At 40.7% G+C, this 27,496-nt stretch overlaps 1 protein-coding gene across 1 annotated transcript in view; it reads right to left on the reverse strand.

Annotated features, from left to right (window-relative positions):
• ASAH2 (N-acylsphingosine amidohydrolase 2) overlaps positions 1-27,496 on the reverse strand; it is a 57,604-nt gene that overhangs the window by 12,435 nt on the left and 17,673 nt on the right. The window contains exons 8-14 of the mRNA XM_054729219.1: positions 14,694-14,814; positions 11,899-12,024; positions 7,850-7,936; positions 5,287-5,391; positions 5,081-5,162; positions 3,832-3,947; positions 2,661-2,755 (exon numbers count right to left, since the gene is read on the reverse strand). Coding sequence (XP_054585194.1) covers positions 2,661-2,755; positions 3,832-3,947; positions 5,081-5,162; positions 5,287-5,391; positions 7,850-7,936; positions 11,899-12,024; positions 14,694-14,814 — 732 coding nt within the window. The remainder of the gene's footprint in view (positions 1-2,660; positions 2,756-3,831; positions 3,948-5,080; positions 5,163-5,286; positions 5,392-7,849; positions 7,937-11,898; positions 12,025-14,693; positions 14,815-27,496) is intronic.

Genomic DNA, 27,496 nt, shown 5'->3' on the forward strand with positions numbered 1-27,496 from the left:
GAAAAGAATCAATAAATATCACTAGCAAAAGATCACAATCATTTTCCATGCATTGATTCAACAAAAGGTTTTGATTATATTCTTTGTTAATAAGAGCTAAGGCAAGTAGAGAGTATATTGTTCCTTCCTGCCACAAAGAATTTACCATTTTATTCATTAACTTAATCCTTCATAAAACTCTGAGCACCTACTACATACCAGGCCTACTTCTAAATACTAAGGATTAGCAATGTGGAGCTAACATTCTAGGGAGGACAGAGGGTCAATAAGCAAATTAAAAAGGGAGAAGACAATAGTGCTATGAAGAATATAAGGAAGGTTAAAGAATGAAAGCGAATGGTGGTGTCATTGTGGTGGTGATGGTGGTGCTGATGCTGTAGTGATGTGGCGGTGGTGATGGAGGTGGTAGTGGGGGAGGCGGTGGTGGTGATGGTGGTGCTGATGCTGTAGTGATGTGGCGGTGGTGATGGAGGTGATAGTGGGGGAGGCGGTGGTGGTGGTGGTGCTGATGCTGTAGTGATGTGGCGGTGGTGGTGGAGGTGGTGGTGGGGGAGGCGGTGGTGGTGGTGGTGGTGCTGATGCTGTAGTGATGTGGCGGTGGTGATGGAGGTGATAGTGGGGGAGGCGGTGGTGATGGTGGTGCTGATGCTGTAGTGATGTGGCGGTGGTGATGGAGGTGGTAGTGGGGGAGGCGGTGGTGGTGGTGGTGCTGATGCTGTAGTGATGTGTCGGTGGTGATGGAGGTGATAGTGGGGGAGGCGGTGGTGATGGTGGTGCTGATGCTGTAGTGATGTGGCGGTGGTGATGGAGGTGGTAGTGGGGGAGGCGGTGGTGGTGGTGGTGGTGCTGATGCTGTAGTGATGTGGCGGTGGTGATGGAGGTGGTAGTGGGGGAGGCGGTGGTGGTGGTGGTGCTGATGCTGTAGTGATGTGGTGGTGGTGATGGAGGTGGTAGTGGGGGAGGTGGTGGTGGTGGTGGTGCTGATGCTGTAGTGATGTGGCGGGGGTGATGGAGGTGGTAGTGGGGGAGGCGGTGGTGGTGGTGGTGCTGATGCTGTAGTGATGTGGCGGTGGTGATGGAGGTGATAGTGGGGGAGGCGGTGGTGGTGGTGGTGCTGATGCTGTAGTGATGTGGCGGTGGTGATGGAGGTGATAGTGGGGGAGGCGGTGGTGGTGGTGCTGATGCTGTAGTGATGTGGCGGTGGTGATGGAGGTGGTAGTTGGGGAGGCGGTGGTGGTGGTGCTGATGCTGTAGTGATGTGGCGGTGGTGATGGAGGTGGTAGTGGGGGAGGCGGTGGTGGTGGTGGTGCTGATGCTGTAGTGATGTGTCGGTGGTGATGGAGGTGATAGTGGGGGAGGCGGTGGTGGTGGTGCTGATGCTGTAGTGATGTGGCGGTGGTGGTGGTGGAGGCGGTGGTGGGTGAAGACAATGTTACATAGCATAAGCAGGACTGGCATCTCTGTTAGAGCTCTGAGCAGAGAACTGAAGGAATAAAAGAGTTGGCCATGGGGATTACTGGAATGCAAGTGTTTCAGGGAGAAGGAACCATAAGTTCAAAAGTGCTAAGACAGGAGCATGCTCGATGAGTCTGGGAACTGCAACGAAGCCCAAGTGGCTGAAGCAGGGGAGAGAAGGGAGAGTCTGATGAAATCAGACCAACGAGGTTGCTGAGGAGATCACATAGGGCCCTTAGGCTATTGTAAGGGTCCGAGGATTCACCTCGGGTGAAATGGGAAGCCAGTGGAGGGTTTTGAGCAGGACATGGTTTAACTTGTGTTTTAAAGGGCTTCCTCCAGCTGTGGTGTTGATAAAATACTCTAGAGAAGAAAGGGAGGAAGCAAGAAGGCAAGGCAGGAGAAATAATGGTCGCTTAGGGCAGGGGCGGGAGGAGGGCAGTAATAGAAAGTATTGGGAAGAACATACAGAATTTGCTGAAGGATAGAAAGTGAGGGAAAATGAAAAAGAAAGAATTCAGGGATGACTCCTAGATTTAGGCCTGAGCAACAGGAAAGCTATAAACTTGCCTCTTACTAAGATGGGAAAGACTGCGTGAGGAGGAGACTTAAAACATTCTTTCATGCTTTTAAAACCTAGAGTAATTACTTTAAGAGTCTGTGTTTTAATATTATTTCAAGTCTTTCTACTGACATCATAATTCACATCATTTTAATTTGGAACGATACGTTTTCAAATTTTTATGTTTGCTTCAAGTGGCACACTAGGAACAAACATGGAGAGGTTTATTCTTCTAAGGTTCCACCAACAGAGGGTGGGAATATTTGTCAGTGATGCCAAATAAGTGCAGTGAGATTCAAAGGAGTCAGTACAGAATTATCTGCCCATGATAAGTGATTCCAACAGAAACACATATACAATAACTGACTTTTTAAAAGTTGCAACTCTTTTTAACCCTCACTGGAGGATATGTTTTTATTAATTTTGAGAGAGAGAGAGAGAGAGAGAGAGAGAGAGAGAGAGAGAGAGAGAGAGAGAGAGAGAGAGAGACATCAATCGGTTGCTTCCCATCTAGGGATCAAACCCAAAACCTAGGTCTGTACCCTGACTGGGAATCGAACCCAAACATTTTGGAGTATGGGACCACCTGGCCAGGCCACAATAATTACATTTTTTAACTACAAAATAAAAAAGAAGGACTTACGTTAACTCCCCAGGGATAGCAGTTATGGCCAAGGACCCAAGAGTAATGATCTGAACGTCAACAATATCTGGGTGCCAGGGATGAGGTTTGGACAGCTAAGAACCCAAAATATGAATATTGTGTTAGGAATATTATTCTTTCTATGATCAAGAGACGTGTGATGATCACAGAAGTTTCTTTATTAAAGGATGCAAAATGTTTCCAGCTGCTTTTGGTGTCTCCTGCCATCATAGATTTTATTTCTAATTTATGATATAACATTAAATATTTTATCTAGTCATAACATGTGAATCTCAAATGCCAATGCCCCATTAACCTGGACATATTTTCTCATCAATGATGTCTGGTGGATGTGTCACTGTGGAATCACAATGTGTAACCGATGACCAAGGACCTACTAGAGTACCTTGGTGACTCTCCTCATACAAAACAAATAAGTAACTCCATCATGTGGAATAGCTTCACTTAATAACTTCTTACTCTAAAAGAACTTCAAATTTTCAGTTATCAAGTGTTGCCTTACTTTCCACATTTTCTCCAAGAAAATCTATCCTTTTCTGTACTCAAATGAGTGTAGAATCTTTCCCTCTATCCCTTCCCTTTCCTCTCTTTCTTCTTCCTGAAGAATTTTAATTGAATATTAGGGGGAGGGGGGACTCTATTTAAATTGTTTTCTACATCAATAGTTCATATTATAAACACTGACTTCACACTTTGACATTTAGAATGTGAAAATCCATGTTCCAAAGGAATAGGAAAAGAATGTTGCTTTAGGTAATAACATTGCCTGACGTGTGAGAAAACGGAGACATGGACATGTTCCTTTTTATAGGGACTGAGATGCTCTTCTCTGCAGAGAATTCTGTGTGCACTCCTGTCCTGGAGGTAACATAATGAATCTTAAGTAAGACACCTGTTATTTTTATTCTTCCTTTTTCTGTGTTCTAATTGTTCCAGTTATTTATCATAAATTCAAAGTTACAATATTTAATAATCATACCCCTTATTTTTTAGACTCACAGCATCCATACTTTTGACATGAAATATTTCGATGTGGGAATATCTGAATAAGACCTCCCATGCCAATACAGGTATACCATTCACATCCAACAATTCATAAATTTTAAAAAGGAATATACTAATTTCACTGTGATAACAAAAAATGCTTTACCTCTCCAGTGTGAATAAGGACTGGCTTTGGTTTATGACACTCTTTGATTTCATCAGATGGCCTGCCCAAGAGCTGATCCCGAAGAGTTTCCCAAAATGGATCTGGTACTGTTGTCCCTGTTAGGAATGTTTTAATTAATATGACTCCAATCCTCTGGGAAAATGTCATCATTTTGACAGCTGTTGTACAACAATGCTTTCAGGAGTTTCAGAGATTTCACTAAGATTGTTATTTAATGATTCCAAGACAGTCTGAATAATAGAAGCAGCAAAATTTCCTGTGCATCCTAAAATAGGAGCCATTATTTAATTAGATCTTCAGTGTGGTTGATAGAATAAAAGAATATATTTTGCTCAGCATCCTTAAAGTTTTGTTTCTATTGCTCCTTTTCTTCCACATTTCAAGTAAAAACAGTATGATATAATTCACTGTAGATTTTCCATTTTAAAAACTAAAAATGACACCTCCAATTTGAGGTACCAGTTGTTTGGCTTGGGGTCCCTGAAAAGGCCTCCCTTGAACCCCCACTTACTTATCTACACACACACACACACACACACAATCAGTAAAAAACAAACACCTAGCCTAAAATCCATAATCTGGGGAAAAGTTATGTTAACTACAAAACCTATCGACTTAGAATCTATAATCCATTAGGAAAATATAACAATTATAAACATATGTGGGTCTAATAAAAGAGCATCCAACGTACATAAACCAAAGCCTATAAGTACAGCGAAATCAGGATCAAGTTATAAAACCTAAAACAATCAGTTATAAATGAAGGAAGGTCCCGGAAATACACACAGGAAGGGGACCTGGGACCACATGCGTTAGGCTCCTAAAGGCCATTGCCCTGAGGGATTTTGGCTTCAGTAAAGGGATAAGGAACAGAGGCAGTGATAACAAATTGGAAGAGCCGACTCGTGTGGTTGAAGGTACAATGACAACTCCCTTCTGCACCCCCAAACCCCCTGCCCAAGCACAGTTTGAAATTATTCACCCACAGACTGAAATGCAAAGAGGATTTGTCTCTGATTCTATTTGAATGCGTGGAAAGCTGAGTGACCGAAGACACCCATCCCTGGGGAATCTGGTTGTCATGTACAAACCTGGAGTTCCCGCACACCCCTGAATTTAGAAAGAAACATGGTAAATGCATGGGCTACAAGTAAACTCTCCTCGGGGACACCACCCCAGAGCTCCAGAAGCTGGGGCCACAGATCCCATTCGTCTGCACCTCACTCACCCTGCGTGAAGTTGAAGGCCCCAGCTCCATCGATTGTGCCAGCTGCGAAACTGTAGCCCAGCGCTGGTTTACATGTCTTTGCCTAAAGGAAAGATTTTTAGAACAAAAAAGGAAAGAAGAAACAGAAGTTAAACTTCCACTAACGATGAGATCAGCCCCTGAGCTTTACCCTTGTGGCACCGTCAGCGTGACTCAGCAACACTTACCGTGTGTGTGGAATTGAGTGAGACGGTGACGTCCGTCATATTCACCCACTGATGAGCCGAAGTCAGTGGTCCAGTTAACTCATGGGAAGCCAAGGCATACAGCGCCTAGAAAACCCACAGAAGCTCACTGTTAAGAGCAGAAAGCTAAAATGAACCCTATCCCTGTATCCAGTAAGTACCAATTTGGAGAAGGATCTCTCAGACCAGTTTTATTCTGCTGGGTCCATAGCAGTAGCCACTACCCAGGTGATCTCTCTGCCAACCTGTTGCCTCCCTGAAGACTAAAGGCCTTGGATGGTTGACCCGTGCTTTTCCCCACAAAGATAAAACCGTAGTGATCCAGGATGTGGCACAAAAGGCCCCAATCTCACTGGAAAGACGGTCAAGAAAATGTAAGATGAGAAGTAGGAGTGACTTCTTCACCAGAACAAGAGTGTATCCTCGGGCATCCTCAGTCCTTGAGTCCTCTGGAAGGGCTGGCTTGAGGAGATGCCAAAGGGCGGCTTGGAAACTTCAGGCCCCACTTCATCTGCATAAACTCCCCTAACACCGGGCTCCTCTTTGATGATCTCCCCCCTCCACCACCACCACAACCCCCGCCCCCCCAATGTGGTCAACTAATGCTTTTCAATCTTATGGGAAAAGGGAGTCAATGCATGATTAGAAATGTTTGTTTTTACTGATCTGTATCAGACAACAGAGGCAAATCCTGCTTCAGTACAAGTCCCTTTGCAGGAGACCTAACTCATTTCCACACCATCCCAGTTTCAACTGCCACCTGGGAGCTGGGAGCTGAGTCACCCCAGAGGCAGCTGCCTCCCTGGGGAGGAGGAAAGTTGTGCCTTGCTGAGAAGAGAATGCAGAATGTGGGCCAAATCCCGCTGGCTCTCAGGCCCGGAAAGATAACAACATTTCTGACACCTAATTGTGTCAGATGCACTCCCTAAATAGAATCTGTTAATTTAGAGCAATCCACTGATAACACCACAGTGATTAAAAAGAAACTGCAGCAAATAGGGCTGCTAGTGTCTGGCGTTTTTAAAGGTGCTTTTGATCCTCCTTAATTGCTGCTGAAACATTTTAGAACCATTGGAACAAAATATTTACTTACACTCACACGCACACGCATGTGTGTACAACAAAGGTATAAGTAAGCTATGAAAAGGAAGAGACTTAACTCTCATTATCTGAGATATCTCAGCTCTCCAGCTCATCCTCCGTCTTTTTGGTCAGAAATCTGTCTCCATTGAAGCTGACACATAATATGGGACTAAAGGAAAGATCAAATTTAGAAGAGGGAAGAGAGTAGAGCAAATCATAGTAATCTCGCTGGAGACCAGGTTCTCTCCTCATAAAAAAAAAAAAAAAAAAGTTAAGAAAAGATAAGATGGATGATCTTTGCCATATCAAAGAAGACTAGAACTTATTTGAATCCAAATTGTGAGAGCAGCGAGTTGTGGGGCTCAGCTTTGCGTTGTCACAGAAGGAAAAGTTAAGAAATGCATCACTATTAAACCAGTATTACATGAAATGTTGAAGGGTATTCTTTAAGAAGAGGAAGAAGAAGAAGAAGAAGAAGAAGAAGAAGAAGAAGAAGAAGAAGAAGAAGAAGAAGAAGAAGAAGAAGAAGGAGGAGGAGGAGGAGGAGGAGGAGGAGGAGGAGGAGGAGGAGGAGGAGGAGGAGGAGGAGGAGGAGGAGAAGAAGAAGGGATTAGAAATATGAATAATAAAATAAATATGTATCTATCAACAATTGAATCTAAAAATAAACAAGAAATCTAATGAACAAAATAACCTGATGAATAAAATAGCATCAGAAGCATGGAAACATGAAACAGACTGATGAATCTCAGAGGGAAGGAGGGGGGCAAGAAGAGATTAACCAAAGATTTTATGTGCATATATGCATCATCTGTGCACACAGACAATAGGTTGGTGAAGGCCTGGGGTGGGGCGGGAACCATATGGAGGGAGACAATGGGAGGAAAAAAGGAGGACATCTGTAATAGTTTCAACAATAAAGATTTTGAAAAAGAAATGGCTAAATGATTTGGCAGGCAAATCCCTGAGAGATTTCCGAGCCTCTGAAACAGTCTGGTCATATATACCCTGCTAATTGAAAACCTTACAATCTAGCTATCATCCCACTGCCCGAAGCCAGCCCTCTGGCAGAAGTAAAATGTACTTCCTGTAAGTGGTTGGACCAGGCAGTCAGAGAGAGATTCCTGTGTGGCTTGTGGAAGAAACCTTCCCAACTGCACCTGCAGCAACAGCTAGCTTTCCAGACCCCTTGGTGCTGCTTGAGCTCTTGTCTTCCTCACAGTTAGGGACTTCCTAAAGAACAATGTCAGCAGATCTTCAAGAACAATCCTAGATAATAAAGAGCTAATATGCTAATGAGACCAAACAGCAGAACGACCGTCCAGGTGACCTTTCAGACGACCAACCGTCCGGACGACCTTGCGGATGAAGCCAGGGCTGTGAGGGCTGAGCCCCTTGCACAAATTTCATGTATCAGGCCTCTATTTTTAAATGAAGATCAAAGAGTGGGCACATGGCTTACCGTAGCTCTCTGATATAGGATCCGTCCTATAATTTGTGTGCTGTCGAGCATATCCTGTCCAGGTCCCCTGGACATGCACATGGAAGACTGGAACAAAATGAGACAGATGTGTTCTTGGTGAATAAAGCAGGTATTTTATGTCTGGCTGGTATGGCTCAGTAGTTGAGCTTTGACCTATGAGCCAGGAGGTCACAGTTCAATTCCAAGTCAGGGTATATGCCGGGGTAGTGGGCTCGATCCCCAGTAGGGGAATGTGTAGGAGGCAACTGATCAATGATTTTCTGTCATCATTGATGTTTCTATCTCTCTCCCCCTCTCCCTTCCTCTCTGAAATCAATAAAAATATATTTTTTAAAAAGCAATTATTTTAAAAAATGGACAATTACAAGTGAATCTAAGCAAATACAATTTTTAAGACACATTATAGCTTTTCTTTTCAGATATTCTCTCAACTTATAGATTACGAAAAACAAAAGCATTAATTGAATTGGAGCAGTGAATATCTTTAGAAATCATCTATTCCAGCACCTAACTTTTAAAAATAAGGAATATGAGGCTCAGGTGTGTTAGAGGATTTGTCGAAGATTATTCAGGTAGCTAAGACCTAATGCCACGTCTCTCCATTGGCTGCACACGTCTCTACTAGTTTGCTCTTGCCTATGGCTCTTCGTCATGATCACCTTAAATTGAAGCTCAGTTAAACTTATATTGGAAAAGCTAGCTGACCCTCAGGAAAAAACAACAACAGTAAATAAATATGACTCTATACCTTATTTCTTACATCAGAAAAATTTGAGATTAATCAGATGTTTCAATATTACAAATGGAATAAAAAGTATTAAAAACATGAGTGAATATATTTTAAAGTCTTAAGGGTGTAGAAGACCCTTCTAAAATTATATAGAATAGGTTAAATACATCTGACAACATAAACACTTTAAATATTCATATGTTGAAAATGAAAACATAAGCTGAAAGACAACTGACAAATCAAGGGGGGGTGTATTGTTTATGAGAAACTACGACTTTAAAATATTAGGAACTTGGAAAAGTAAGAAAAAATATCTTTATTAATAACTTTTGGTTCATCCATATTGAGTTAGATTTTCTCTTATTTGCAGTAAAAAGCACCCTATATGTATATCAAATTCATCACCTTGTATACCTTAAATTACACAAGGTCATATGTCAATTATATCTCAATAAAGCTGGAAAAAATAATAGTAAAAATAATCACCATAATGAATACATGATGGAATGCAGATGAAATAGGCAATTCACAAAAAAGAAATGTAAATAGCCATTCAACATGAAATATGTTCAATCTCATGAATAATTAAATATAAGTTTAAGCTGCAAAGAGAACTCCTTGCATATTGTGTTGGTGAAAACGGAAAGGCTGACAGTCCTGGTGTTGGTGAGAGACTGTCCCTCGTTCACTGTGGGTGGAAATGGGATTGAGAGAGTGTTTGGGCTAGGTGTAGCATACGTTAGAGGTCCTTTCTCTTTGACAGCAAAATCACTTTCAAGAATTTGGCTTATGGCGAAACTCTTACTCATGTGAAAATATGTATGACAAGCAGAGTGACCACAGCATGCTTATATCAAGAAGGGAAGAAAAGATGGGAGAGAGGGTGTAAAGGAAGGCAGAAGTCAGGGAAAGAAAATACCCATCAGCAGGGGACTGGTTAACTATGGTACTCAATATTGAAAATTACGAGGGGTTTTATTCATTTTTTTAAATATGTTTACATTCAGAGAGGAAAGGGAGAAGGAGAGAGAGATAGAAACATCAATGATGAGAGAGAATCATTAATCGGCTGCCTCCTGCACACCCCCTACTGGGGATTGGGCCCACAACCCAGGCATGTGCCCTGACCAGGAATAAAACCGTGACCTCCTGGTACACGGGACAATGCTCAACCACTGAGCCACACTTGCCAGGCCCAGAGAGGTTTTAAAGCACATTTTACTGGAAATAAGGAAGCAGGATATAGACTAGCATTACAGTGTGATCCCACTTATGTAAGATTTTACATGCATATATTTGTATGGATGTACAAAATGTCTGGAAGGAAGTTCATTAAAATTTTAACAGGTTAATTTATGGGATGAGGGGGTGCTCCTTTTCATAGTTTCATTTTCTGGACTTTTCCATATTATTTGAATGTGTAACAAGCATATATCTTTTCCTAAAAAATATTAAAACTTTTTTCTAAACTTAAGCTGTTATGTTTTTAAAGAACCTACATTAAAGCAGAAGACATCTGCCTTGTTTCCCTCTTCCTCTTTCTTATGTGAATCCTGACTTTGTTCAGAAAGTCATCTGCCTCCTGGCAGTCAATGTTCCCATTCCTAGTTGCTGGTAAGTCTAAGGCTCTAGGCCTTGCTAAGATCGGTCAGGAACCCAACCTAAGCCACTCAGCACATACCATTCTCCCAGCAACTGTTTTGGTCCAGGGATGGACATGTGACAGAAATTGACCCAATCAGATAGGAGAAAACTTTTATTCTATGTTGGAGAAGTTCTGTCTCTCCTACTTTATATGGGGGCGGGGGAAGGGGTGCATACACCTTCCTTACTGCCACCTGCAGTCCTGCAAACCTGAGGGAAGCCGACCCAACGCATGGAGGGGAGCAGAGGAAAAGAGAATCCTAATGGGGGAGGGGGCATGACTTTGGTGTAATTTTTTCATATTTTAAAGTAAACTACGCTCATTGTAAAAAATAACAAAATGTATAAATAAAAATAATAAATACAAAATAACTAAAATGAAACCTATTTATAATAGTATCAAAAAAGAGAACATCACAGTCAACAATTCAGTGTTTCACTTTGTCTTTTTACAATGATACACTGATTTTCAAAACTACCATCACAATGAATATACATTATTAAATACTGATTTTTTTTTAGTCAACATCATGTATTATGAGTTTTTCCCACTTTAAGTATTCCAACAGAAGCCATTAAGTTGATGCATAATATTCTGTTGCAAATAAGTATAATGTTTTAACCATCTCATCTATGAATTTTGTAATTTAGTAAGTAGTTATCAAATCTACTGCGAATTAATAATGTGTAGAAATTTTTCAAATAAAGGGTAACAAAGAATACTTTCTACATAAAAATAGTAATATATAATAGAAAAGTGTAATTGTTGAAACTATATTGCTCATTGGGTGGGGTTGACTGGAATAAAGTAAATAACCCAGAAATAGTGTTAAATAAAATATCACAGGTAAAATGTTCTTTAAACACAAAGAATAAGGACCAGGAATGAGCATCTGCTGCTCATGTCCAAGCTGAATAATCTAAATGAGTTTGAGGGAGGGGAGAAGCAGTTAAATAAATGACTTATAGCCTCATTTGTCTTTGAAACTTACCACACAGATTCATATATAGTCATAAAAATATTTTTAAGACAAAGTTGAGTGGAAAATTGAAATCCTGGACCAATAAAAAAAATCAACAAATAAGTTATAAATGTTGTTTGTGGTTGCGCAAACACATAGGAAGTCATTATATAGGTAACTGCTGGAAAGGGGAGAGGCGGGCAGGGTGGAGGTGAATAGGGTCTTTCACTTTTGACCGTTCTCTATGCTTTCATGTTGTTGGAGTTCTGACAGCAAGGTCTTTGCAATTTTAAAAGAAAAAATTTGTTCTTATATTGTTTGTGTGTGTGGGGTTGTTGTTTTTTTTTAAACCATAGCTTTACTAATGAGTGAGCAATGTCTCAGGCAGACAGTTAGGGGTACCGTTACCGCAGAAATGCCAAGGCATCATGTTTCCGGCGGTCCACGTGTGGGGAAGGAGATTTAATCTCTGACATTTCCTAAATTGCCTCACCATTCAAAAAACTTCACAGTCACATAGAAAATTATAACTTTATCTCATTGACATTTCGTGGGTGCTTTTGAGAAGAGCAGCTGATAGAAGTAGGCCGGTGTACACTTGAGGAAAACCTACTTGTAAATGAATGGTGAGTATTCAAACATAAAAGATGCATGGCGTGCAAAAACAAAGATTTCCTGGCATAGGTACCTACCCCACCAATGGGACAAGAGCTGTTGGCGTTATCACAGGACTCCCCCGTGTTGACACAACGTGGGCCGAGAATGTTGGGGGACACATCTCCTAGGTTTGATGAAGCAAAGGCTGCTACGAACGGCCCCTGCCAAGAGAAACAGCCAATTGCCTTTTATTCTTCCTTCCACTCGTCTCTCATTCAAAATGCAAACATCCCATCTGATTTGGTAAACTATTCAAAACCATTTGCACACAATGGGAAGAAGGATGTACACACGATGTTCTAAGGAAATGCCTTACTCCTGAAAAGGCTCCCAGTACAGTCAGTGTTCTTACTATTACTCACGACTTTCCAATTATCAATAGAGCGGTTTCAAGCAGGACAGTTTCAAATCTGTGCCTCAAACAGACGCACGCTGACAAGGAACACAGTGTGAATTTACAAGTTACAAATTGCTGAAATGTCAATTTTGTCTCTGGTGTTGAACCTCGAGATCCAAGATGCATTTGCCCTTTAAAGATAAATATCGTATTGGCTTAAAAAGAGAAGAGCCAATCCAGACTTTCCTGTTGTGAAACTGAACCTAAATACAGTATCCACCATCCAGGCTTGCGCTTCCACGCATCTTTTCTCTATCTCTTCAACCTGAAGGAACAACACGTAACCGTTTAGAATGGTACAAGGCAGTAACCTCAAGCCACTGTTCTGCCATTCTGTCCTTTTTTCTTTCTTTTTTTTTTTTTTTTTTTTTTTGGTTGGAACTATTCCAAGTGACTTTTTTATTGCATTTATTGAGGTGATGTTGGTTAATAAAATTATATAGGTTTCAAGTGTATGATTCTGTAATACATCATCTGTATATAGTATTGTGTGTTCACCACACAAAATGGTCTGTCACCATTTGTGTCCCCTCTACCCTCTTCTACCTGTGTCCACCCCCTTTCCCTCTGGTAATCACCATACTATTATCTGTGTTTATGAGTTTTGGGGGTTGGTGGGGGGTTTTGTTTTGTTTTGTTTTGTTTTTGGCTTCACCTTTTTCAACCAGCCTCCTCACTCCCTTCCCCTCTGACAGCTGTCAGTCTGTTCTCTGTATCTATGAGTCTGTTTCTATTTTGTTTGTTTATACCATTGCATCTTGAATGTCTTAAATTTTCTTAGAAAAAGAAGCAAGTATCAGAGATCATGATGCTAAAAACATAATTTATTTCAAAGTGCCTAGCACCTAGCCAATGATCACAAATGAGAACCTCCTTTCTTTTCCCTACAATACAAGCTAAGATGAAAAAAATATATAGTTTTGTCAACAAAGGAGCTAAAAGATCACATCAAATGTTCATGGATCAGTATCTTCATAAAAGAGCATTATTCTAGTCAAGAGCATTATTCTAGTCATATAGGCTGCATTCTAGGGTTTAGGTGCTGGTGGAAAGCAGACATGGTCCCTCCTCCCACCTATCTAGCTGTAGTCTTTATTGTATACAGATCTGAGCAGCATCTGGAGTACACGGACTGGGTTCCTGGCCCTCATCTCTGATCCGGTCACTCACTGAGTTTCAAAGTTACAAACAAGTCTGATGGATTAGAGCTGTCTCTGACTTAGACCTTATTACAGGAAAGTAGAACAATGTCCTGGAAAGGAAATTCACCATGAAGAGGGATGTCTGGACCAGTGAAAAGGACTTGGCCTCTGTCCTCATTCAGATTATTATACCACTAAAAAGACGCTTAATGCTTTTATAACTCTGAAAACAAGAGTAAACATCCATACAACTTACCATGTTTCCAAGTTGATAAAAATGATTATATATTACAGAAACCTTGAACTTGCCCTCCTTTATCCAACTAACTATAACTTCATGAAGCCATCAATATAGGTAGTGCTTGACACAGTTTATAGGTCATTTTGAATTTTTCTTCTCCTATTAGGTAAGATGGAAATATTTTTATCCAAGTATATCATACTAGGGGCCCGATGCACGAAATTTGTGCATGGCAGCAGGGGAGGGGGGGTGCCCCTCAGCCCAGCCTGCACCCTCTCCAATCTGGGACCCCTTGAGGGATGTTCGACTGCCCATTTAGGCCTGATCCCCCACAACTGCCCTCCCCTGCAGGCCTGGTCCCTCCTAACTGCCCTACCCTACAGGCCTGGACCCTCCTAACTGCACTCCCCTGCAGGCCTGGTCCCCCCTAACTGCCCTCCCCTGCAAGCCTGGTCCCTCCCAACTACCTTCCCCTGCAGGCCTGGTCACTCCCAACTGCCCTCCCCTGCAGGCCTGGTTCCCCCCAACTGCCCTCCCCTGCAGGCCTGGTCACCCCTAACTGCCCTCTCCTGCAGTCCTGGTTGCCCCTAACTGCCCTCTCCTGCAGGCCCGGTCCCCCTCCCCCCCCCCAACTGCTCTCCCCTGCAGGACTTGTCCCTCCCAAGTGCCCTCCCCTGCAGGCCTGGTCCCCCCAACTGCCCTCCCCTGCAGGTCTGGTTCCCCGCAACTGCCCTCCCCTGCAGGCCTAGTTGCCCCCAACTGCCCTCCCCTGGAGACCTGGGTCCCCCCTCCCACCCCTGCCAACTGTTCTCCTCTGCTGGCCTGATTGCCCACAACTGCCCTCTTGTGGTGGCCATCTTGTGTCCACATGGGGATGGCCATCTTGTGTGTTGGAGTGACAGTCAATTTGCATATTACTCTTTTATTAGATAGGATGTGATGCCCATACTGACACTTTACTCTGAAAATTTGAATCAGCTAATTTGAATATTGCATGAGTGATGATACTCAGTGAATTAAGGTGAAGTTTTCAGTAACATAAATTCTTACCTGTCCAGGTAAATGTCCTTTGTTCTTCTCTTGCTCAAACAGGTAAGATGCATAGCCCATATTGTCGCTATTTACAAGATGATTGCTGTTGTTCATGTTGACAGGGTGGATGGCAAACCAGCTGTAACAGAGCAAGAAGCCTAAATTAATGAAGAAAATCAGATAACTGGGGCCAAAAGGGATGACTGGGATTTTTGTTAAGTTCTCCCCAACAGAAAAAAAAAATAGTTAATGATAGGCATTCCACATTTAGGTGCTTTTGTTGTTAATGAGCTTATATTACTAATAATATACTTAAGAAGTCTTATCATTGACTTAAATGTAAAATGCAAAACTATTTTTATGAATATTTCATCATCATCAACAGCAGTAGCAGCAGCAGCTTTTAACAAGAGCCAAGGCTGGTCAGTTATCAGATGATATACCCAAGGAACTGTATAGACATACACTTTGTCCTTCAAGAAGGCACACATATAATGATTATTCAAATCATTCCAAACTAATTCAACAGACACTTATTGAGAGTCTGCTGTGTGCCAAGCCCTGAAGAAACTGCAGTTTGCTTTCAGAATCTTCCAGAAGACAGAGATGTGAACAGATGCCCTTAATACAGTGTGACAACGGTTATAAAGTGTTTGGGGACCACAGATGACTAGCAATTGTTTCTTAAGGGCATTCCAAGGAGAGAGAACAGCAGAGTAACTGCATGGAGGCATGAAAGAGGATGGTACGCATAATTCAATATAGCCTCCTGCACAGTAATAGCTTAAGCGTAGTGCTATACAGTTTACAAATTAACATCACATCTGCTACTTTATTTGAACTTCACAACAACCCTGAGAGATAGGCTGTTAATACCTCCACTCTGCAAGGTGTCTCAGAGAAGCAAATCGGTGGCCCACTTGCCATAGGACTAAGGCTTGTGTTTGGGTCTTGTGACACCTTGTCCAGAGGCCTTTGTAGATCAAACCTCCACACGGTGAAAAAGATACTTACAGAATGAAAGGCTGGAAAGCAGATTAACTAGAATGATCAAGAAAAGAGACATTCCAATTCATAAAATTTGAAGCTAATTTAGAATTTTAAAAAAATATATTTGGTTGATTTAATCCTTCACAGAAAACTTTTGAAACATTTCATCTTATATTCCTACCTACATGATACAGTGCACCAAACTGAACATTTACGTAATGACTGAGGATGTTTTGGGACTTGAAGGTCATCACTTAGGATTCAGTCTTCATTGCCCAATAGATGTATATGTAGGTCAGAGGTGGCCAGCATAACGCCCATGGGGGCTGGGTAAGCAACGTCAGTGAGGTGAGCTGGTTGGTGCAACAGGGCCTAGTGAGGACTGTGGGGATCTGCAGGCACTCACACTGGCAGCTGCCAAATGTGCCATCTGGGAGTGTGAGCCAGGGCTGCCAGATCTTCCAATATTTTTTTCAAGAGAAACCTCAAACCTTGTTTTTGTGAAATATTTATCTATTTAAAAATTCTTACAGAAATAAATGCATGGAAACAAAGGAGGGGAATGGTTACAAATTAACAGACTTAGGACACGTAGCCAACAAATAGCATTTGTGAACTGTGCTTGGATACTGATTCAGACAAAATAACTATAAAAGACTTATTAGGACCTAACAGAAGGTGACAGGAGAAGATTTGACTTTGCTGGTGGGCACACGGTACAATATACAGATCTTATAACATAGAAATCCATATCCAAAACCTGTATGTTTCTGTCGACCAATGTCACCCCAGGAATATTTTTAAAAAGACTTATTGATGCAATCAGGAAAACTAACCATGGGCTTGGTTTTAGGTCATATTAAGAAATTAATTTTAATTGTGTTGGCTGTAATAACAGATTACAATTATATTTTTAAAGTGTTTATCTGATAATAAAATATTGATGAGTGAAAAAATATGTCTAGCATTTGCTTTTAAATACTCTAGCAAAACATACAAATAAAAAGGAACAGAAGAATGAAATAGAATGGCAGAATATTGCTAATTGTTGAGTTGATTGAATATTGCTAATTATTGAGCTGATTAATAGTTATGTGTAAATTTATTAGACTAATCACTCTAAATTGGTATATATTTGAAAATTTTCATATAGTTTCTTTTTTTTATCTTGACACCCATTTCAATTTTTTTTAAAAAACAGTGTAAAGTTAAATCACCAGCCAGTAGGATTAATTCAATGCCTACGGTATATATTTGCCACTGTACAAAACAACAGAGGTTTAGGCTGAACACAGTTCAAAGGTCATTCCCTAGAACTTACTTGCAAGGTTTCTATACTTTAAAAAACCCTTACATTCGTTTCTATTTTGTGGTTTGTCTCTTTCTCCTAAAATTTAAGTGCCAAGAAAATTCTACTCTAGTCGTGTTTTCCAGTTAGCTGGAGTCTGCTTTCCTGTTTTATTCCATTTGAAAATGGGGTGGTAGCCATGACAATTCCATGACTCCCCAGCCAAAATATTTCCGTCTAATACAATCACACTGAGGCTGGCCAGACCACAGCCTGTCCAGTGCAATCAAAGGAAAACTGTAGAACAAGTCTATCAACACTATCATTTAGTATTCATGAGGTGAAGGATTTTCCAAACAGGATCTCTGTTTATCCTTACAAGAACCCGTGGAGTCAGATGCTGTCATTATCCTCATTTGACAACCAAGGAAAAGAAGTCTCAGAGGGATGACATAACCTGACCAAGGTCACGCAGGTGCAAGTCAAGAAGCAGGATATGAATCCGGGTTTGTCAGACCATAAAGCCCACATTCTTATCTGCTATGGGATACTGAACTCTGTCCCTCTGTTCATTCACTTTCTCATTTCAATGCACATTTCATAACTTTGACTCTGAGCCAGATGCTGGGGACATAGAGATGAATGAGGCATCATCTTGACCTTAATAAATGCTTCATGGAGGATCTGACATTTGAGCTGGATGTTAAAGGATGAGTAGGAACCTGGAAGGGGGCGGTCACTGGAGAAAAGTCATTCACTGCAAAGGCATGCAGGTGGGACGAGGTGCCATGTGTACAGATAATAGATAGTCACAGTGGCCAGAGCAGAACACATAAGGAAAAGAGAGGAGGTGGTTGTGCCATTCATTCAATCAACATGTACTTATCAGTAGCCATGTGTGTGGCTGGCATTGCATTAAACCCCAAAGAATATAGAGAGGAATCAGCTATATTCTATACCATCAAGAAATCATAAAAATACCTGCAGAGAAAGTCAATGCTAAGAATTTTAGTCTACTAATTATACTACAAACCTGAATTCTTATTTATTTCATTGAGTTATTTTCATTTATTTTAGCCCTTGCAAAATTAATTGAACTTTTTCTCTACCAAAAAAATTAAAAAAGCATTCAAAAAAGTTATTTAAATATCAGAATCAGAAGATGCTACATATTTTCTTTGCTGTCCTTTGAAATATGTGCTATTAAAATATCAGGCTTGTCATAGCAACCAAAGTGCTGTGGTAATAGTATAAATTATGAATATATATAAAGATATGAACAAAGGTGGTTATTTTAAGTTAAGAAGGCTGTACTCACAACTTCTTTTATCTGGTCAGAAATATATTCATCAAAGCAAAGTTCAAAAGAGAGGAAGAAAGGTGTAGGTAGTTTCAAAAGAAATTAGACTACAGACATAAAAGGAGGAATATGTCCCTGTTCATAAACATTTTAAAATAATGATTATGTCACAGCTGGGATGTACAAGAGGAAGCAGGGCTTGACATGAGTCAGCCTGACCCAAGCAGGATACTGAGGAAAGACAAGAGAGTTGATATTTTACCCTATTTAGTAGCAAAGTTAGTTCAAATTTCTGAGTCTCTTTTCCCGAGACTGAAAAATAATACATTTCAACTATGCTATGTGAATCAATAAACACCAAATTATTATAGACTATTATAATTACTAGAGGCCTAGTGCACAAAAATCATACACTCGGCGGGGAGGTGGGGGGGTCTCTCAGCCCAGCCTGTGCCCTCTCACAGTCTGGGAGCCCTCAGAGGTTGTCCGACTGACGGCTTAGGCCTGTTCGCCCCTGGACATCCTTAGCGCTGCCGCCGAGGCAGGAGAGGCTCCTGCCACTGCCACTGTGCATGCCAGCCGTGACCCCGGCATCTGCCCCCTGGTGGTCAGTGCACGTCATAGTGACCGGTCATTCCGTGTTTCAGCCTATTTGCATATTAGCCTTTTATTATATAGAATTTTCTCATCTGATGTTATGGAGGTATTTGAAGCAAAAGATTTCTAGGGCCTCTTTCAATGTGGACATTGTGTGCTTCCTTATTTGAAACAGAAAAAAAAATGCAAAAATTGAGCTTCTTAAATATTCTAAAATAGTAACAAACCATCCTAGGTTCCATTCTCCCAGGCCTGGGCCATCATGTCCCACATGCAGAAAGGTGACTGACAGAGCAGGTAAGTGGAAGCTGAAATCTGGCCGCTGCTCTGCTCACCTACCTAGGCACCTCGGTCAGCTCAGGGAAGGGAACACCTGTGTGTGATTTGCACCAAGGTCCTATATGCTAGCTGTCACCCTCTACTACCTAAATGTCCACCAATGGGGAAAGAGAATATTGTACATCCATCCATTCAAAGGTAGTGTTCATGAACATGGGAGTTCCATGTAATAACAAGGGAGCTTGTTGGATAAATACAATAGAGGAAGCTGTACTCAGTTGAATAGTATGCCCCCCGCCCCCCCAAGAAAATTCATGTCTACTGGAATCTCAAAATGTGACTTTATTTGGAAATAGAGTTTTTACAAATGTAATCAAGGTAAAGAGCAAGTGATACTGGCTTAGACTGGGTCTAAACCCAATGTCTGGTGACCTAGTAGCAAAGAGAGACACAAAGAGAGTTGGAGAAGTAGCTGATGTGAATATGGAGGCAGAGATTGGAGTGGTATGGCTACAAGCCAAGAATTGCTGGAAGCTACCAGAAACTAGGAGAGAAGCATGGGACAGGCTCTCCCTCGGAGCCTCCAGGAGAACCAACCCTGCCAACATCTTGATTTTGAACTTCTGGCGTCCTGACCTGTGAGAATGTTAATTTCTATTGTTTTGAGCCAGCCAGTCTATAGTAATTTCCTTTGGCAGCCCTAAGAAACTAATACAGAGGCCATACACTGAGTGGCCAGATTATTCTGATCTCTGAATGCATAAAAATCTGGCCACTCAGTGTGTGTGTGTGCGTGTGTGTGTGTGTGTGCGTGTGTGTGTGTGTGTGTGTGTGTATGTGTGTGTATTAGAGGCCCAGTGCATGAATTCGTGCATGGGTGGGGTCCAGCCAGCCTGGCCAGGGGGAGGGGACATGGGCAATTGGCCAGCCTGCCTGCTGGTCGAACTCCTGGTCGAGGGGACAATTTGCATATTAGCCTTTTATTATATAGGATATATACTGAGTGGCCAGACTATTATGCATTCAGAGATCATAATAATTTGGCCACTCAGTGTATATCTTAGTGGCTAAGAGTATAGCTCTGCAGTCAGACACAAGTTGCTTAATCTGTTACTTAATAGAACTTACTTATTATAGAACCTCAATATTTCGATCTGTATCATAAAAATAATAGTATCTACCTCACAGCATTTGACAATTAATGAAACAAATACATCTAAAGACTGATCTATACTAAGAATGGAATAAGTCATGATGATGATGAGGAGGAGGAGGAGGATACTGATACTTCTGCAGCTGCTGCTGCTGATGATGATTATAAGGGAAAAAGAGCTATAAAGCTCTGAATACATGTGTGTATATATATTTCCTAAGATTAACACAATGGTGTGAGTGTGTGTGTATTCAAAACATGTATATTCAACTTACATGATATAGGCATGAAATAATTAAATGAGAAAACCCTGCCCTCTTGTGGCAGAGACTTGAGGGCTTACAAAATACCCGTGTGCCAAGTCCTAGCCACCAGATGGGGAGGGAGAATTGAGGGGCTGGGTGAAAATGGTGAAGGGATTGAGAAGTACAGATTGGTAGTTACATAATAGTCACAGAGATGTACATTCCAGCATAGGAAATATAGTCAATAATACTGTAATAACAGCTGGGTACTTGGAACATTGGGGGGACCACTCTGAAAAGCACATGATTTCTTAACCACTATGGTATCCATTTGAAACTATTACAGAATAGTATTGAATATAAACTGTAATTGAAAAGTAAAGTAAAAAAATAAATAAAAATTTTAAAAATACCCATGTGCTCCTCTATTTCCCAGGGCTACGAGCAGGGTAGCGCATGAGAATAGCTCTGGCATTGGTACATGTGAACAAAAGGACCACCCAATTTTCATTAGACTTTGCATGAATGGGAAATAAGTCTTCACTGTGTTAAGCCATAAGAATTTCACATTGTCTGCTGTGACACTTGGCATTCAGTGTCCTGATTAACACCCCTCTTTGTCACCTCCCTTATAGTCCTCCTCACCTGCCCTCCTAGAAACTGTTTGGGGAGAACGAGGAAAGGGTGTTTCCCTGTGTTATACGGGAAGGGTTATTGGGCCCAGAATTTCACCCAAGGGGTGGCCTGCATTTTAAACAAGCAGAAGCAATGAATACACACCCGCTTTCCCAGATTCAAGGAGGACAGTGAGCCAGAGGGGCCCTTCTGCAGGAATAGGTAAACTTGGTGGCCAGCATCCTGGAGAACCCTCCTACCATCACCGCTCCAGAGGAGAGATGTACATTCTCAACTATTCCTTTTGTTATCTTCAAAAATCCTGGGTGAAAAATCCCCTCTGAATAATGTTACGGGAGAGGTATCTGGCTTGGGTGGATCCCATTAAGTTACTACAGTCAACATTATTTTGTCTTACATGGTATGATTAAGCTATCAACAAAAGTAAAACAAGAAATGACCAAAAATAATATTTTTTTTAAAATTCAGCTTAACTAGAAATTGAGGAAAGAAAAACAACAGTGAGTTGGTTTTTGGGGTCTATTTCTTAGCAGCCATTGTAAAGGATGATATCACCAAGTTTGGCAAGAGCTTAGGAAACAACACTGCTCATGTTGGGGAAGCAGGAATGTAACCAGCAAGACCTTTTCAGACAGCCACTTGGCAATTTATGAGAAAAGTCTTAATCATAAGCATGCCTTTTTGGCTCAGCAATCCCACTTCTAGGAATTTAGTTTAAGGAAATCATTGGCAAATACATAAGGTTATCTGTTCAAGAATGCTTATTATAATGTATTTATGGTGGAAAAAAACTATAAACTAAATATCAAATGATTGCTGGATAGCTGAACACATTGTCAGATATATAATAGAATACAGCCATTTTTAAAGAGTGAATTTTAAAAAATGCTATGTAGCATTGAAAGATATTTATAAGGCGTCTCTAAATGAAAAATATTACCAAAGTGTATACACAATAAAGTATTACTTTTTAAATTAAAAAGTGAATATGATTAGCAAAAAATCTATAAAGCTATGTAACAAAATGTTAAGAGAAGTTACAAAGTCCCAGGATCACCAAATGATTAAAAACACACACACAACAACAACCACTTGATATAACACCAAGAGAGAACTATAATGCCAACTATGGACTGTGGGTGATGGTGACGTGTCAATGTAGGTTCACCACTTGTAACAAAGGTACCACTCTGGTGTAGGATGTTCCTGGTTGTTGATAGTCAGGGAGGGTGTACGTTGTTGGGGGCGAAGGGGTATATGGGGAACCTTTGTACTTTCTGCTTAAAATTTTTGTGAGCTTAAAACTGCTCTAAAAATAAAATCTACTAAAAACAAAAAAAGGTTCCAGTCCTGGCACCTGCTACATCTGCCATCTTCTATTCAGGAAAGTACTCCCAGGACCAGAGAAATCACCTTCACCTTTTGATGAGGATTGTCACAGCCACTTTATATGGACTACTAGAGGCCCGGTGCATGACATGCGTGCACTGGGTGGCGGGGAGGGAGTCCCTCAGGGCATATCCAACTGGCTTAGCACTGCTGTGGTGGCGGGGCTCCCGCCACTGCCACTGTGCTTGCCAGCCATCAGCCCGGCTTGTGGGAGCGCACTGACCCACCAGAGGGCAGCTCCTGCATTGAGCATCTGCCCCCTGGTGGTCAGTGCATGTCATAGCGACCAGTGTTCCGCTGTCTGGTTGATTTGTATATTACCCTTTTATTATATAGGATCTGAGATGACAGTCATTGTGACCATCTTTGGAAACCACAAGCTGCCATTTAAAACTTTTTTTGAAAATCCCTATCAATCCTAAAAAGGTAAGAGGTTAGGGGGGAAAGCATTGAAAAAGTGAGGTAAAATGGCACAAAGTGAAAAGATACAAAAAATAATCTGATATATAATAATCATAATTCCTAAGATCAAACTCACTCATTAAAAGACAAAGATAGAGTAAAAAAAAAAAAACAGGTATATGCTATTTATAAGAGACACCTCTAAAATGTAAGAACAAAGAAAAGAAAGAAAATAACAGCAAAATATACATGGAAAATTCTAACCTGCAGAGAGAAATGAGTTAACTATATTAACATAAGACTACATAGACTTTGAGATCAAAAAATCATTTTTATATAGAGAGTCACTATTTTAAAAAAAACCCACTTGATAGTCCCAGTACACGGAGATAATACCATTAATATTTTTCACAGTATTTTAAAGCTTCTAGTGCCCAGAGTGAGAGAAAGTAAGCATCCACGTGTACAGAATTACCTTTCAGTCATGCTGACTCCTTATAATATGCTCCATGTAGGGACAGGGCAGAAGAAAATGTACCTGAATATTAACTATGGTTGACTTGATGAAGGATAACTGAGTTAATTTTTCTTTCTACTGTCTTATATTTTTCAAGTTTTCACTGCTGAGTACATATTATTTTTATACCGGGGGAAAAACTTGGGGAAGAAAAAAAAAAGAACATTCTAAATCTCTTTGGATTAAGAATTTTCCAGAAATCCAACAATCAAGTAAGTCCAGCGTCTTTTACTAGCTATGACAACTGGTTTTTATGGCTCTGGTTTCTAAACTTGGGACTAATTAAGTTAACAAGCATGATTTATCTGTTATCAGTCAGCTCTTGTTATCAATGGGCCCTTACTAAGCACCTTCACTTTGTAGGACGACAGCTCAGATATCGAATGAAAGCTCACAGCCAGGGACTATGTATGCTCTCCTGGAGAGAACAAGACAGACAGACTGATAGGAAACGGGGAGCAGGAAGACGCAGGAAATTTCACAACAGCATAGAAGGGGCAGAACAGGAAAGAGAAGTTCAGTGAGGGATGTGACTAGAGACCAGGGATTCACAAACCAGTTCATGGTAATGGAGAAGGTTTAAAGACAAGATGAGATGGAGAAAAGAGAAGAGGTCAAGAATGGTTAGTGAAAGGCAGTCCCTGATGTTTCCCCATTTGCTCTCTGAGCGGGGTTAAGTAGACTAAGGCAGAATAAGGGTAGAATAGAGAGCCATAGGGAATAGACAGTGGGGCATTATCATTTGAGAAGTCATAGTCTTGGATGGTAGAGAAGGTTTACACACACACACACACACACACACACACACACACACACACACACACCATGACTGAGGTCTATAAGACACTCTCATTCAAACAAATTAGTGTAATTTCATAAATTGGATTTTTCTAAGGGGGTACAAAAATTATTCACATAGGTTACACAAATCACTGTCCCTGTTGTTTTTTAAAATGTGCCTTTACAGGGCGCCTTTAAATGACCCTTTCTGTAAAAATGAAAGGAGTTTCAGTGTATAAAACAGAAGGCAATGGAGCAATTACTCAGACACCTGCTCAGACCTTCCTTATAGCTCCGACAAAGAGAAGCCATGTCATGCCAAATGCTCTCAAAGTGAATTTTGTAAATGCCACACAGCCCCACATTTTAACTCAGAATTCAAAACATTCCAAACATGTTCTCCACAGCTGGAGAACAATCATTGACTGTTTTTGCATAAGGCAGTATCAGGCAAAAATATAAAAATATTTCCTTTAGATCAACTGGAGCAAATAGTGGCCTTGTATTTGTAGAGGACCTAACGATCTATGGAATAGTTTCATGCACATAATTCTATTTCTTTCTTCAAGCCATCATCACTCTTTCTAACATTTCAAGACACCTCAACTCCCAACCCCAGCTTAAAACACTTTAATGATTTTCCATTCCCCTCGATTATAAAGACCAAAACTTTTATCATGGTATCTAATCTCTACCTCTAACTTTATCTCACAATATCCTTTGCACTTTAGCCACGCAGACCTTTTATCAGTTCCTCAAATGGGCCACAGGACTTTTGCACATGCTTGTCCATCTGTGTTAAAAGTTCTTTTCCATTCCCCATTTTGCTGGTTAATTCCTCCCCTTCCTGCAGTTTTCAGCTCTATTGTCACTTCCTCAGGGAAGCCTTTCCCAGTCTCCCCAACCATGTCAAATCTCTTTAAGGTAGCTCTACAAGCCTTCCTTTCTTAGCACTTAACCCAATTACAATTACATATGTATTTGTATGACTATTTGAATACCTTTTGTCTGTACCAGTAGACTGTAAGTCCTGAAAAGGTAGCAACTACATCGATTTTTGCTCATCAGTAACTCAGCTAATGACACATGTATTCCACAATATTGAATGAATGAATGAATACATGAATAGTCTCTGTGTAGAGAGAAGATGCTAAATCTACGTTTTATAAGTGTAGAAACTGTGTCTCACAGCGTTTAGGGAATTTGCTCAAATGACACAGAATACAAGTATTTGATTCCAAGGTGATTCCAAGGTATCTGATTTCTGATTTCAAGACCAGGAAATGCATCATTCCAAGGACTGGGAAGTGTTGCATGGCACACAGTAGGTGCCTAGTGCAAATTTGTTGAACAAAGAAATAGAAACAAAAATGAAAGTAGGAAGGAATAAATTATGAACTTCAGCATTGTGAAGAAAAGAGTCTCGGCTGTGGCCCTGTGTAGGCCACATCACCTTTCTAGGCCTTAGCTGAATTTTGAACTAGATTATCTCTGTTCTCTGCAAACCTGAGGTTCTATGCTTCCAACTGTCTCATACTTTGGATTCTAACAGCAGGCACCTACATGTGCTGGCTGAGTTCCTTGGCAGCCCAAATTTGACTCTGTTTTGGATCATTTTCAATGTATTCAAAGAGCAACTTTCACTATGCAACAAGAGGCAACTGGAGGAGCAATTACATCAAGGATAATATATGGCGGCTATAAAAACAATGGAAGGTTATTTCTGCTTCAGGTCCTAATCACCCAACTAGCCTACAAGACCCTTGAAGATAGGGACTATGACTTGTTCGTCATCACATACGCCAAGTATACCTGACATTTAGAAAGTCTATTGAGTTAAATGCTAGGTAGCAACTAATCAGTAGATAAATTTATTGTAAGAGATGAGTCCTATTACATCAACCCATGTAATAAAGTTTATCTTATCAGGGAGCTTTTAGTGTCCTCACTTTAAACCCAAAGAATTAATTCCAATGCTAAGAATTCTAAGCACTCTGATATGCCAATAATGGGGTTTTTAGAAGAGGTAAAATATTATTCTATTTCTTAACTCTTAGCTAAAATTATTGAACTTTTGTCTATGTCAGGCACAAAACTAGAGCTTTGCATGCATTATCGCATTTAATCATCAAACAACCCTGTGAATTATTATTATTCCCATTTTTAAATAGAATAGTTGAGGTGTAAGTAATTGAGTTACTTTCCCCAAGCCACAGGGTTAATAAGTGGCAGGGTAGGGATTTGAACCCCAGTCTTAAAGCCTACACCTAAAATCTGAATGCTTTACCACCATGCTATTCTCTACCAACTATGACTGTGGGTAGTCTTTAATGTTTATCTCCACCCCTTCTTACTTTTAATTTATTGTTCATTTTACTCACATAGAACCTTTCACTTAAATATTTCCTAATTCTACCTGGCAGAACCTCACCACCTTTACTAACACTTATCAACATTTTTAAGAACTTCCTTTACTCCTCAATTTTACACATAAGAAAACTGAGACACAGAGCAGTTACATAACTTGGCCTAAGTAACGGAGCTACAAAGGGTGAGAGCCCAGAGTGAACCCGAGTGCAAGCATACACTTTCTTAGGGCATTTCTGCATCATTTGGAAGTCTACACGTCAGGGTGTCTGGCACTGTTACCCAGCCTGAGTCAGTCCAATAGCTGTGAGCAAAATCACCTATGAATGTAAATGCCTTATTTTTTCAAGAAAAAAAATCTCCATATTTCCTTGTTTATAAAAAAAAGGTGCTAAAATCGGTGCCAAGCTGTAATTTCACGTCATCTGCTTCCTTTAGGTGGCCACAGCTCTGCTTTCATCACTAATTCGCATTGCCCTACACTAGACTTCCCTTGATCCTTTCAGGAAAACAGGTAAATAACCTCAAATCCATATTCATTTTCCTAGTTGGTCAGATTGGGTTTTTGTTTTTGTTTTTTCGTTTATCAAGAGATAATTGTCTACCATCCTAGAAGTTTCACATATAAGATCTTTTATTTTTTATTTAAATATATTTTTATTGTTGACAGTATTACAGGTGTCCCCATATAAGATCTTGATATAGTCATAAGCACTCACATTTACTGAGTCTTTACATCAAAAGCCAGATGCTGTGTTCAACTTCTTCACCCAGATCCCCCATTTATAGCATCTTTTATTCGCCCTGTGTTGCAGGTGAGAGGCTGAGAACCCTGCCACAGGGCCGACGGCTGCACCTTAGATGTGTCTGATTCCCGA

This window comes from Eptesicus fuscus, chromosome 17, assembly GCF_027574615.1.
Source record: "Eptesicus fuscus isolate TK198812 chromosome 17, DD_ASM_mEF_20220401, whole genome shotgun sequence".
Taxonomy (NCBI): Eukaryota; Metazoa; Chordata; class Mammalia; order Chiroptera; family Vespertilionidae; genus Eptesicus; species Eptesicus fuscus.